The sequence below is a fragment of the Diadema antillarum genome, unplaced genomic scaffold (genome assembly GCF_040938485.1).
Source record: "Diadema antillarum isolate AM-2024a unplaced genomic scaffold, OU_Dant_1.0 seq00000562_RagTag, whole genome shotgun sequence".
NCBI classification, from domain to species: Eukaryota; Metazoa; Echinodermata; class Echinoidea; order Diadematoida; family Diadematidae; genus Diadema; species Diadema antillarum.
Window position 1 is genome coordinate 330,772 of NW_027271501.1, and position 14,124 is coordinate 344,895.

Consider the following 14,124-nt stretch of genomic DNA (forward strand, 5'->3'; position numbering starts at 1 on the left):
CCTCAACGGATAGTGGCGTGTACGTGTGATTTACTGTATGTATCAGGAACGCAAGTGCACACTCTTGGGTGCACACACTCGTACTCCTACGTCTACGTACAGTACGTAAACGTGAAGAGGTCAGTCGTCAGCTAGCAAGCGTGTCAGTTCAGAAGGTATTTCTCTTCGAAATGGACGAATAGCATCCACAGCGTCAGTTATTTCGTGATGGACGATTACTCTAAATTAAAAGTTCCCCAGTTAAAGGAGGAACTGAAGCGACGAGGTTTAAGGGCACACGGCATCAAAGATCAATTGGTGAGTATACAGCACAGCCAACAGTCAACGACTGTAGCTAGATAATGCTATAAATAAGTAAAATACAACGTGGATGTTTATGCTGGCACAAACACCGTGCCCACCCACATGAACCACACCAAAAAGCTAGCTACGGTTAGCTGGCAGTGCTGCTACTACTACTACTACTAGTGCTAGATGTGAGTAAGGTTTTAATGTATCTGGAATTCTATGGCATGGGATAAACGGTGTAGCCGCTGAGCTGTGGTGGGTAGTGAGGTAGTCCTATAGAGGTCTAGTTCTAACATGTTAGAAATAGAAACCTAAACTTTAAATGTTTATAGAGGTCTAGACTAGACATCTACTAATGGTCAGGATGGGGGGTTGTGTTTCCGGACTCTTAAGTTCGCGCGTGAAAACTTAGCTATTTTAGTTAAATTTACATAGAATATGCACCCTTCTTTACTTCAAAGACTTGATATAGACTCCTCATATACTACTAGATTACTAGACAACATACTCTGAAAACGGCGTGAGAATTAACCCGCTAAATCGTTGGATTTTCCCCTTCAAAGTGACTCCATATGACAATGTACGAATGTATCAAAGAGAGTTGTGCATGTGTTGATTTTGTACGGGAAATATATGGGGAGCGAGCGTGCACGGTGTTTACATTCTCGCCGTACAATCGACGCTATCGAACATTCGATCAAACTGGCCTAATCCAGTCATAACACTTTCCTTGTGAGACTTTCACTTCTGATATAATTAATACCAGCTGCGAGAACGACATGCATCGCAGCCAGCGGGAGGTGTACTAGTAAATTACATATATAGGTCTTTAGCAAGAAAATATGTTTTTTATGTGAGAAAATGAAAGAATTATCATATTTTATGAAATTATGAGACAGTTACTTTCATTTTTGCATCGCATCTTGTAGATCTATCCATGAGAATTCCATTACCAGGCAGGGTTGGTTTTATTCCTGGGTGCATCATTTTCATTACAGATGCAGCTGTACACGCACTTACAATTCGCGTCCGGTCCCACAATGCTTGGTGATACTACTCTGTACTAGAGACAGTAGATCTAGATATTAAAGAACCCTACTCCGAGTCTACGTACTCTCTGACTCTGTGCTAGCTGCCAGGCCAGGGCAAGTGAAAACGGCAAAAAAAAAAAAAAAAAAAAAAGTAGACAGGTCTACAGGCCACCATCAGATGTATTTTGTAGTAGAGTCTAGACTGTTACAGGTACTGTTACGATCTTAATTAAATAAATTACCTACGAAGGTGCCCAGTAAGTTGAAAACGTTTATTTTTTATTGGGTTTTTTTTTTCAGTCAAAATGTCTGATCAGGACTGATGATTAGACTCGTAGAGTTATCCTAATTGCACCAGCAACCCCAACATGTACCGGGCTGTTAGTGTTACTGGTTGACAGCGCCCCGCCGCTCCGGGGTTAGAGTTATCCAAGACCAGTGAGAGCAAAGACGTTTTATTTATTTATTTTGATATATTATAGGCCTAGGCCTTTCAGAGATTTCATTTTATTTATTTATTTAGTTTTTTATTTTTACTAAGTACAAGTAGCTGGAGTCGATACCTGTTCTAAAGCAGGGTTATTCAAAAGGTGTGGCTAGATCAGGCAGACGTGTTTAAGCATATTATGAACATGCTTTAGGGATTGCCATGGTGAACGAAAGATATGCTGTACTTTGAGGACCCCTTTAAAACCTATTGAGGACGAGTCCCGAGCTAATACTTGGGCAGGTGTCTATGGGAAATGCGTGTTGTAGCAAAATCAGTCTGTCCGCAACGTGTTTAAAAAAGCAGAAAGGCTATTCTTCAAAATTATTATATTTATTGCCCATGATTGGCTGATGTTCTTTAAGGTACTGCGTCTGAAGGATGCTGACGCCATGTTCCAGCAGAACAACTTGAATCCTGGGATTGGTCAGCTGATCAGGGGCTCGGGGACGCCCACCAATGAGGATGCACCGTCCACGCCAGAGGAACATGAGGCTCTGAGGGAGACAAGGCGAAGAGATCGAGATGAGCGAGCCAAAGTGACCCTATTCCGCAAACCTCTCACAACTCTACAGTACTTCCTTCTCGAGCTGTACATTATGGTTGTAGGATGGACACACAGGTACAGTATGCAAGCCCAAAATTTCATCAAATTTGGGTCAAGGACACTTTTTTGAGGAGGCGCAAGTGAGTAATAAAATGTTATTCTGGCCAGTGGGAAGGACATGGCAGCAGATTGCTGATGGTCTGTGGGTATTTCGAGCACAGAGTATGTTTGACCAAGCAGGTCCTACAGAAATTATCATCTTATTCTCATCAATTTGGAAAGTCTTAATTTTACTGCTAATGTCTTATATTAGAGAATGATTAGATTGAAGTTGTCAGGTCATTAATGGTATTATTTACCATATGATTTGGAGAAGATTTTTCAGATATGTTTGAGTTTATCATATTTGATACATATGTGTACAGTGTAGATCAGTTATATCACAGAACATCCTACCATATAAAAACTTCGCAATTTTAAGACCTAAGATATATGGAGATATCACTGTTTTTTCCAATAAACCACAACTGTAGAAGTTTTATTCTCTGAGAAAATTTCTTATAACTATTCACATTTTGTATATTTATTGATACTTACCATTGATTATACCGATTTTTAAACATTTTTAAACATTGGTTGTTTTACATTGGTTTTTACATTTTACATTGGTTGTTTCTATCCCTAACTCACACATTAGAACTCTACAGATCTATACAGTGAAAATGAAAATAAATTACTATGTATCTCATTTTATTTTTTTGTAGGTTATGGTCCAACAAGAGGAAGGTGGGAATGTTCTTTGTCTTTGTCTTTGCTATGGCAGTGATGTATCACCTTGAAGGCGCACATCAAGTGGTAAGCTCGGCATCTACTGCAGCTCCTTTCCACACAATTCGCATCACTAGATATTCTGTTTCAGCATGTCATCCACAGAATTGATGAACTTCAAGAACAATTTATGCTGCTGGGATTTTCTCACAGTGATATTTTTGCAAATGAGGAGGTCATAGACACTGACTGGAAATGTTGTGTTTGTGATTTGACACCGAGGCTATCTTAAATTTGCAGATGCCTGTGTGTAAATTCAATGCGATCAAGATCATGTGACATTATTTTGTGTTGTTCAATTCGCGATCCAACAGTGATTTGTGAAATTGGCAACATTAAACCCTCACAAAAATAACAGCTCTAACAATATTAGATTCATAATCATCAGTTAGTAACTCTGTCTCTTTGCGAGTGTAAAAGACATGTTCTGAGTACTTTTGGTTCAGTGAATTTGGTATTTTGTGTATTTGTCACTTGGTCTGCTGTTGTTTTGTTTGTGAGTCTTGCGTAGCACTAGGGTAAATGAATACTTGTAAGTTAGTGCCTCATCAACCAAGCACACTCACAAGCTGTGCATGACTGGTATTATTAAATCTTACTCCATTTGTTGTGTTTGTTTGGTCTCCTCCACCAGTATGTGCAGCTGTTCAGAAAGCAGCTCCTATGGTCCCTCTACTGGGTGGGCCTTGGTATTCTCTCCTCTGTTGGTCTTGGGACTGGATTGCACACTTTTATCCTATATCTGGTAAGTACTGGATCCTCCTTTCCTAAATTTTAACCTTTGCATAACAAGATCCCTTTATAAGCTTTTTCTGACGAAGGAAGAACAGTTTGCTTCTTTATACAGTCTTGTCGTGCGATTGACAGTGATTGATAGTTTGCTTGCTGTGCAAGGTTTTAGGTAAGTCTGGGTGTGTTTATGTTTCACTTTTTTAGGCATAATCAGGCTTTTGAAATGTGTTAAGTTCAAAACGCGGTTTCATCCAGGCTCACGTTGATATGAATACGTATGATGAACTGCGTACTACAATAGAGGTTTATAGTATTTTACCAGTGCACAATGCATGTTTGCGAAATCGGCTCTTTCTCAAGATAAAAAAATTTAGCCTAAACAGTATCCTTGTGAACAGCATTTTGAATCAACATTTTGGATCACTTCACTCAGTGTTTCCAACTGCTGATTTTGCCCTTGCAAATTGAGCATAAACACACCCTTAGTAGTGACATTAAAGTGTTTGTTGAAGCTTGTATGCATACAGTAATGGTCAACGCCTAGTCGATAGAGATGCACAAGAGATAACGGAATAGTTTTGTTTCAAGAGCAAACGGATATATTATGTTGCTCTGTTTGAAAGAATTACTGCAGATTTTGATTAAAACTATAGATAATGTGCTCATGTAGCAATTTATGATTTTGCTTTTGATAAAACGGCTATTTGATTTTCCCACTGTTAAACTTCTTTTCCTTTGCAGTGTTAAAGGACAAGTTCACCTTCATAAACATAAGGATCGAGGACATGCTACAATATTAGTAGAACACATCAGTGAAAGTTTGAGGAAAATTGGACAATCGATGCAAAAGTTATGAATTTTTTAAATTTTTGTGTTGGAACCGCTGGATGAGGAGACTACTACAGCTTGTGAGTCATATGCGTACAACAGTATAAAGAAAATGTAAAAGAAAATTCAACATATTTTCACTTTTTTTCGCATAATAAAAGAGCACTTGACTTGCCTCTTTCTAAAGGCAGGGGGAGTAATATTACCGTACCCATAACATTTGTCGGTAATGATTCAGGGGAATGTGTACTTTTTTCAAAAGATGGAATTTTGTGAAATTCTCTTTATATTTTCCTTATATTGTTGTACGCATGTGACATCTAAGTTGTTCATACACTGCAGTAGTCTTCTCATCCAGCGGGTACTGCACAAAAACTTCAAAAATGCATAACTTTTGAACGGATTGTCTGATTTTCCTCAAACTTTCAATGATGCGTTCTACTAATATTGCTACATTCTCTCAATCCTTATGTTTATGAAGGTGAACTTGTCCTTTAAGTATGTTCAAAGACTCTTCATTCTGTGTGTATTTTAATATTACAGGGTCCTCACATTGCCATGGTAACACTAGCAGCATTTGAGTGTCAGTCGGTAAACTTTCCAGAACCGCCTTATCCCGACAAGTAAGTTCATTTTCGACGAAATTAGAACTCATTAGCCACCACATAAACTGAGAAATTAAATCACTTTAATCATCATGTTTAGTTTGTCATGAAGGAATATTATCATGTCTTCTTTAGATTTTTATCCATGGTACTCTGTAGTGCTGTTTCTTTTGTATTACAAACTTCAGGTTGTTGCCAATATACATGGTAATGTAATACAAAGTAGTGCCAATGAAATTCTTATCTTTAAACTGTTTATAATCTATTCTGTTTTTTCCTGCATCCTTTCAGGATAATCTGTCCAGACTCAGCACAAGAGGGCAGTTCTGCAGTTTCCATGACGATATGGGCGGTACTACAAAAAGTTCGCCTTGAAGCTGTTATGTGGGTTAGTGTAGTGGAACTTCTTATCCTTTTATGGTTGCGATAGTAAATAAAGAAAGCAGCATTACAACTTCTTTTCCAGATTGCCATATTCAGTAACCAGTGACTGTATTTGTGTAGGAACGTCAGAATATTCATACTTTTTGTTTAAAGTTTTGATGGAAAACCCATTCATTTGAATGATGTGGGAGACTTTCTTATTAAATATATCATAGCTTATTAACAAACTCACAAACTTCTCATTACTTCTCATTATTCCCTGGATTTTTTTCTTTCCTCAGATTATGCCAAAGTGATGAGTCACTCATTTGATTTTGAATTTGAAATGTAAAAATATGGGCGGACGTCAAACAGTTTTGACTTGGGAGTAAACGTAGGTCACATTTCTAATGATATTTTAGATGGTTTGTATCATAATGTTTGCCAACATGCATGCTTATATATAAATGTTAAGACTATGTTGTACGTTGGATGTTATTATTCTTTGGTGTGCAAAGTTGTATATAAGCAGTTTACATTCTCCTCCTTGGGTTTCTCTCCCCACCTTCTCTTTGATTAGGGTGCAGGAACTGCCTTAGGAGAACTGCCTCCTTACTTTATGGCCAAAGCAGGTAAAGAAGACACCTCGTCAGATGTGTTTGTCATTGTTTGTACAGTTGAATGGTGTATACAGGTGACTCTTGTTGCTACAGAGTCCTTGGGACTGGTAGTTTTCTTTTGTTATATCAAAATTTTGTTATAGCCCAATAAATAAAGTAGATGAAGATAAATAGATGATAATTTTGGGACCTGAAGTTTTGCTTTTAACAAAAATTTGATACAGCCATGTTCGTTTAAACAGGAGTGCACTGTACAATGTATGTGAGTGTGTTTGTATGCTTTATGCAAAAGACAGAGTAATATCTTGCGATGTTTCTTAAGCTACCGCTACGCCTAAAATTATTCCTCCAGGCAAGAATTTACCAGGTGTGTGCATGAGGCATCCAGCCACACAACTCTCTGTTCGATACATGCAGTATGTCCATGCCACAAAGGGTGACTCTGATGCTTTTTTGACTGCAACATAACAATGATGATTTTCATCCATTTGAGCATTAAATTGGAATAAGATTATGTGGCTGGTGGAAGTCAGTGTATGATGCAGGAATAGGTTCTTACCAATCAGATTGCAGAGATTCTGATATTTCACAGCCTATCATACAGTCAAGTATTCACAAACCATCTCTCTGCTGGAATCACAGCTCGTCTCTCAGGAGTGGAACCAGACAATGAAGACTATGAGGAGTTTGAGGAGATGATGGAGCAGAGTCAGAGGGGTGAACAAGTGAGTCATGTGGGAGGATTGGTGGGAGGGTGTAGTCACTGAGACCTGGTGGTAACATCATCACCATCATCATCACCACTGTCATTGCCATCATCATCATCATCATCACCTCTGTTATTCTCAGCATCACCATCATCACTGATACCATTACCATCATCATCATCACCCCCATCGTACTGTATAAGCTGTTATTTTTGTGTACAGATGTTTTTGTGAATGAGGAGCTCGCAGGCATTTTCATGAGATGTTGTTTTTAGCGAATGACACCAGTGCTATCATATATACACTATTACCCTAGCACATATTATTATTATTATTATTATTATTATTATTATTACTATTATTTATAGTGCGCTTTTCCCACAAGGCCCAAAGCACTTACAATCAATTCAAAACATGTACGACAGTATGTATAATTGGATAAATGTTATATATACAGCTACGAACTAGTTGCTACTGAAAAGATGTGTTTTCAAGGCTTTTTTAAACACACTGACTGATGGAGACTGTCTAACGGTAATTGGTAAATTGTTCCAGTGCTTTGAAGCAGACACAGTAAATGTCCTATCACCGGCTAAGGTGCGAGTAACAGAGTATGTGAGACGAAGCGGATCACTAGATGACCTCAAATTTCTAGTAGGTGTATATAAAGTCAAACAGGCGTCTAAATATTTCGGAGCTTGATCGTTAAGGATTTTATAAACAAACAAAAGTAATTTGAAAATTATCCGTTGCTTCAAAGGAAGCCAGTGCAACGACTTCAGAAGTGGCTGAGATGGGTAGTCCCTAGAAACCTGAAACACTAATCGGGCTGCCCAATTTTGACAATTGTCACATAATGACATTTTCGCATGTTGTTAAATTCACGATCCACCTGCGGTTCACAAAATTCTCGAAGATTAAACCCTCGCAAAAATAATAGCTTATACATGTACAGTGATTATCAGTGATGGTATCACAACCCTTGCCACTACTATCATTGTTGCGATTGGCATCATCACTGTCCTGAATGTTACATTCATCCACACTAATACAATAGAAGCACTGATCAAGTTCTCAGTTTGTTTCATTCTGCACCTTCCTTGATATGACTGCTCAAAAAGCTTCCATCTAATGTTTATCAGATGTTCTAGAGGTTGAATATGAAGGAGCAATCCAGGGATCAGAAGTTGTGTAGATGTCTTAGATGATTCTGGTACACATACAGTAGTTCTTAATTCAAGTCCTTGTATTGTCAAATCTATTGTTTGTAGGGATCAACGGCTGTCGTCAAATGTTTAGATTTCATTGCAGACTTGATAACACAAGAGATACAAGCTGCAATATTACATGTTCATGTTTACTAAATGGATGTAGTGTGACTGTTCCATTAGAAGTGATCTAGCAGGGAGTCGGTGATGAAATAAAAAGTCTTAGTTTTCACTGCATCTAATTCCCTTTCTATGAGACTTGGTGTTGAGTGTGACAGACAGGTTGAAACACTGGCATAATGCATTTTGAAGTATTGTACAACACATGCAAACTTCTGTGCAACACAATTAGTTGAGTGTTCATCACTTGACATTTGCTAAAAAAATAAAATTGCAGGCTTTCACTGTTGATCGTTCAATTTTTGTAAAGCTGTGTGGATTGTGTGCAATAACAGCATCCTTGTACATTAACTCTCATGATCATACTCACAGTTTTGCACTGTTGCACTCTGACATCACAATGTGCAGTCGTTTGCAGCATGCACTGGATCAGACACTATTGCAAAAGTTACTTTTGTGATTTCAGTCAATTGCCTCATCATGCAACTATGTACCATTTGCCTTTCTAGAGAAATGGTTGCCATTACTGTACTGCATCCAGGCATGGCTAGGACCACACTCATGAATGTCTGATGTGATTTATAAAACAAATGTATGTGAATTGTTTACAAGTGATTTACAAAACAAATAGTAAATTGTTGACTAGTGATTTATAAAACAAACAGTGAATTGTGTACAAGTGATTTTGTAAAACAAATAGTGAATTGTTTGCATATGATTTATAAAACTTATAGTGAATTGTTCACACTTGTAACCATTCTCTGTTGGTATATTATGTCTTGCTCCCAATCATGTCTCCTTTTCAGGACTTCATAACAAGAATGAAAGTTGGTATTCAAAAGTTTGTCCAGAAAGTGGGTTTCTTTGGTATCCTGGCGTGTGCTTCGGTGAGTACCTGAGTCGTGTGTACCTTGATTATATAGATGTGCAGTGTGAAGGGCTATATTCTATTTTAAGTTTGGTTTGCAAAATGTCAAAAAAAGATAAAAATGATGTGTAAGGAATGTAAAGTGACTGGATAAACAGTCCATTGAAGTAAGTCAATCGAAAATCATGTTCTATGCCATTAAATGTATTGCATGCAAGGCAAATGAACAGCCCCATTCACATCTCTTTGGTCAATGATGATTTTTTTTTTTGTTCTCTCTCTCTCTCTCTCTATCTGTATACTGTAAAACAAGGAATGTTCACGTGCATTTTGATTTCACAAATTTCACGAGAGCCAAGATTCGAGAAATTAAAATGCACATAAAAGTTCTTGTCTACATTATACGCATTGAATGTAAGAGGCAACTCGCGAACATTTCATGCCACGAAAATATCATGTTTTACAGTATCTGCAAGTTTTTTTTTGTGTGTGTGTGTCTATGTGTATGTGTCCATTACAGTCTACAGAATAGTTTTCTTGGTCTCATGGTGATTGTATTGTTAGATTTTTTTTCTCTCTGATACATTCTTTGGTCTCTATTGTCTGACCTTTCCTGTGTAGATTCCCAATCCTCTCTTTGACCTAGCGGGCATCACGTGTGGTCACTTCCTGGTGCCATTCTGGACATTCTTTGGTGCTACCCTTATTGGCAAAGCTGTCATCAAAATGAGTATACAGGTAAGATCCATAGGCTATGCTTTAAAAGGAGACCTCCGGATGATTTTCAGACTTTTACATTTGAACGACAATAAATTAGGTATACTGAGTACAGAGTTTCAGAATTTATAGTGTTTGGGATGAGGAATAAGAATGTTTTCAAAATTTATAACAAATTACTATGAACAAGGATGATGACATGGCAGCCTTACCATAAAGAATGCATGAGTTGGGGGTCAAGGAAGCAGAACAAAAGAAGAAGGTATGCATAGATTCTTCACAGGTGTACATGTCAATCAAGTTGCATTGTAATGGAATTACAGTTCTACATTTGTGAAATATGTGAGGCTCTGATGTCATCAACACTGTTCAGTGTAATTTGTTTAAGATTTGTCAGACTATTGGTTTCTCTGCTAAAAGACCACAATAAATTCCACAAATCTATACATGGAGCTGTCGATTTATGTACTTCATGATGTGAAATGATGAAAATCGTCTGGAATGCCCCTTTATATATATACAGGCAAGGCCCATAGGCTATGCTCTGAGTATACGGTTAAAGCCCATGAGCTGTTCACCAAGTAGCCACATAAAGCCCATGGGCTATTCTTTGAGTATACAGGTAAGGCCCATACGTGTAGGTTGTGCTTAGACTATACAGGTAAGATCCATAGGCTAAGCACAAGCATTTTAAGGAAACTTCTACTATGAATTTTATATCATTTATTTCACAGGTGTGTGTGCAATATGGATTGAGTGAAAAAAAGAAAAAAAACTACCCAGAAAATCCAACAAAAGAACAAAAATGATGTGTGGGTGATGTGAACACATTGTCTCAGTTCTTTTGTCTTGAGTTGGCAAAACTGTGACTTTCCTTTTTGAATTTTACCCACATTTGGCACTCAATCTTCTCTTTGATAACTTTATCTCAGTGTGTCGATTGTCAATATGGATATTTTCTAGCCTTTTGTGTGATATTTCACAAATTATTGTCAATGCTTGTACGTACCTGTCATCTGACAAGTTTGTAACTGATGCCTAGATATAATTGGTTGCATTTTCAGCGACATTGTGCAATATATGCAGGTGCATTTGTGAGCAAAGTATCTTAACTATTTTGAGTAAAATTATGTGAAGTGAAGTTTAAAATAGCTACTGAGAAAAATGAATTTCGTATTAAAAAAGAAAGTAAACCTTATTTGACAATGAAATTTTATGGTCATGGTAAGATGTTTATAGGATTAAAAGTTAATTAGAATTTTTTTCAAATATGATATGCTGTGTGTTTCATTTCTCAGCATGGAAGCCACTTGGCAACAGCTGTTCAGTGAATGCTATCAAGATTAACTTAGTGTCATTTCATGTTTTTCTTTTCTTTTCATGCTTTTCTTCTCACACAGACAATGTTTGTCATCATTACGTTTAGTGAGCATCATGTAGATCTTCTTGTTGATTTAATTGGGTAAGTGATGTGTTTGTCTTATGTGTGAAATTCTATGCAAAATATCAGTTATGCTTCAAATTCATAATTATAGTTAATCACAGTAATTACAGAAACCTACCTTCTACACTGTATAATTGTCTGTCAAATTTATTCAGCTTTTGTCATGTGGTGTTTGTGTAAGTTATAGGAAAGTTCAGCTCACAGCAATTTCTAGCTCTGGAAGAAAATGCCAAGCTCCTTGAGATTGTCATAACTCCTGTTCAAAAACCGTCCATAGACAATTTGAAATCATCCAGTTTCACCTGACATATGAATGGTTTTGTATGGAAGTCTATTTACACTTTATGATGTGAACTCATTCATCATATTCATAGCATAAAATTGCTGTATTGGCCCCAAAACATTAATATACATGTACGTGACAGTTTTGGTGCCATAAATTTGGATACAATAAGAGGACTCTTTAGCAATTTCTTTCATACCACTTCGATGAAACTCTTCTATAATCATATTTAATTATTCGAGACAATACTGTGTAAAAAAAAAACCTGAGACAATGGTAACTTATTGAAGATGTCTGACCATAAAATGGTCCTGCAGCTCTGAGGACTTGTAGTTGATATCTTAACCCGTTGAGGATGGTTTGATTTTGCTACAACACGCATTTCCCATAGACACCTGCCTGAGTATACTTGGGACTCATCCTCAACGGGTTTATAATTCTGTTGTGAGTGTTGATGCTGCAGGGTGTAGAAGTCACTGTAGAATAGGATTTCTCCTGACACTTCTCACCTTCTCTTGTCAATATCCAAAGAAGGCTTTGAACCTTGAACCTGGAATGAATTAACCCTGTGCAGCAGCACCAGGAAAGCTAAATTGGGATGGTGCGTGCACTGCAGATCTGGTGTCAGTGACCGTGGTGATGCTTATCAAATTTGGAATAAAACATACTAAGGCTATATAAGACAAGGAACTGGTCCCATAAGACTGCATAGTTCGCATGAAGTAGGACTACATCATCGATTGCAAATCCATGTCTCTCTCGAATACAGTATGCTTCCACTGATTGGTCCACCCCTTCAACGACCCTTCCGTGACCTCCTGGTCAAGCAGAAGGCTAAATTACACCACCAGCCGGGCAGTGGAGGGACTGATCAGGTAAATACTATGAATCCATCCTCTTTTGTGCACTGTTGTGTTTCACTTTCTTGCTTGGCAGCTACTGTTTATGCCGAATATTTCGCGAGGTTTTTATATTCGCGAATTTCGCGAGTCAGGTGCTATTCGCGAAATTAAAAACACGTGAAAATATTGACTCTGATCCCCGATGCGAATGTGACGTACGCGTGTACCCTTCTCCGTTCCATACAGGCCTCCACGATCGCGAATTTAACCACTCGCGAAATTGTCGAGAAGTCCCGATTCGCGAAAATTTAGACTCGCGAAATATATGGCGTATACAGTATTTGAAACCTTTAGCTGCCTGCACAAGGCTACACTGCTCAAACATTAGTGAACAGCCTGCTCTCTGTATGCATAAGAATTAGGAACATAGGGGCAATGTCTTTGTAATGAGCAGTTAATAAACAGATGTATTCCTTTTTAGTTACTCAGTAATCAATATATGGGACTATTCAACACAAAATATTTGTAAGCATTGGAAATGCACATGAACAATTTCTTCAAGTGTGTTTAAAAGAGAAATGAAAATTATTGAATAAAATTGTGGTGACTCTACTCTCCTGAAATTATTTTCATACAGGGGACAGTGTGATAAAGTGCATAAAACCTGTCTTCACATGATTCATGCTGTAAGTTGCAGGTGCTTTTGACATGCATTGAGTTATACTCAACTTTATCCATGTAAATAGCAGTTGAATCCATGTTGATCTCATGTATCAGAATTGTTTATCAATGGGGCTGAGATTTATCAGATTTTCTTGTACAGACCTTTCCCGATAATTATTAGATCAGGGGAAAAAAATAACGGGGAGATCGCATCCGAATAATAGAGAGATCCAGATAAAGGGAGGCCGGATAAGAGAGGTCGGACTGTATATAAGGGCACTGATATATTTTGTCATATCTTAGTATATATTATTATCCATCTATTTCTCTTTCTTTCTCTCTCTCTCTTTACGACTATGTATCTTTTTCTCTCCCTATCTCTCTCTGCTGCAGAAGAAGAACCTCCTTGGCTTCCTCTTTGAGAAGCTGGTCATTGCCATGGTGATCTATTTTGTGATTTCCATCGTCAATTCGCTGGCCCAGCGCTACATGAAGCGGGTCCAAGAAAAGAATCGTGACAAGATGCATTGATGTCAGCTAATGGCAGTTATGTACAGCTTGGTAGCTAGTGACAGTTTTTGCATATATTTCCTCTTTATTTTATAAATTTTTATTTCTTTATTATTATTATTATTATTTTTTTAATCTTTATATTTTTTGGTGTGGGTTCAATTTCCGAGAATATATGTCGGTATACAGTATTTGATGTTGGACACCACCGGCCAGGTAATATCATTCCAGTCCAGAGTTTTCTGCAAGTTTTGCATGAAGTATGGATGATAACACCATTTGCATAAAAATGAATTCATTTTTAGCCGACCATTTTCCCCCCACCCAACAAATAGACAGCCATGGCAGTTGTGTAGTATAACACATAATTCATGGCAGTGTAAGATGATGTTCTAATCTTGATAATGAATAATAATGATGGCTATTTGTATAC

At 37.6% G+C, this 14,124-nt stretch overlaps 1 protein-coding gene across 1 annotated transcript; it reads left to right on the plus strand.

Moving 5' to 3' along the window:
• Positions 1–135: 135 nt before the first annotated feature.
• Positions 136–14,124, plus strand: LOC139735030 (vacuole membrane protein 1-like). Its single transcript, XM_071645803.1, has 13 exons — positions 136–297; positions 2,172–2,428; positions 3,118–3,208; positions 3,816–3,926; positions 5,285–5,364; positions 5,638–5,734; positions 6,290–6,341; positions 6,972–7,054; positions 9,171–9,251; positions 9,854–9,970; positions 11,350–11,411; positions 12,446–12,551; positions 13,578–14,124. Exons 1-13 carry the CDS (start codon positions 208–210, stop codon positions 13,710–13,712), a joined length of 1,362 nt encoding a protein of 453 aa, XP_071501904.1. The 5' UTR covers positions 136–207; the 3' UTR covers positions 13,713–14,124.

Bases quoted from the DNA above. Each gene is read 5' to 3' on its own strand.
- LOC139735030 (XM_071645803.1), top strand. From the start codon at position 208: ATGGACGATTACTCTAAATTAAAAGTTCCCCAGTTAAAGGAGGAACTG. The intron at 298-2,171 runs GTGAGTATACAG...ATGTTCTTTAAG, and splicing joins ACGGCATCAAAGATCAATTG to GTACTGCGTCTGAAGGATGC. The intron at 6,342-6,971 runs GTAAAGAAGACA...CTGGAATCACAG, and splicing joins TTACTTTATGGCCAAAGCAG to CTCGTCTCTCAGGAGTGGAA.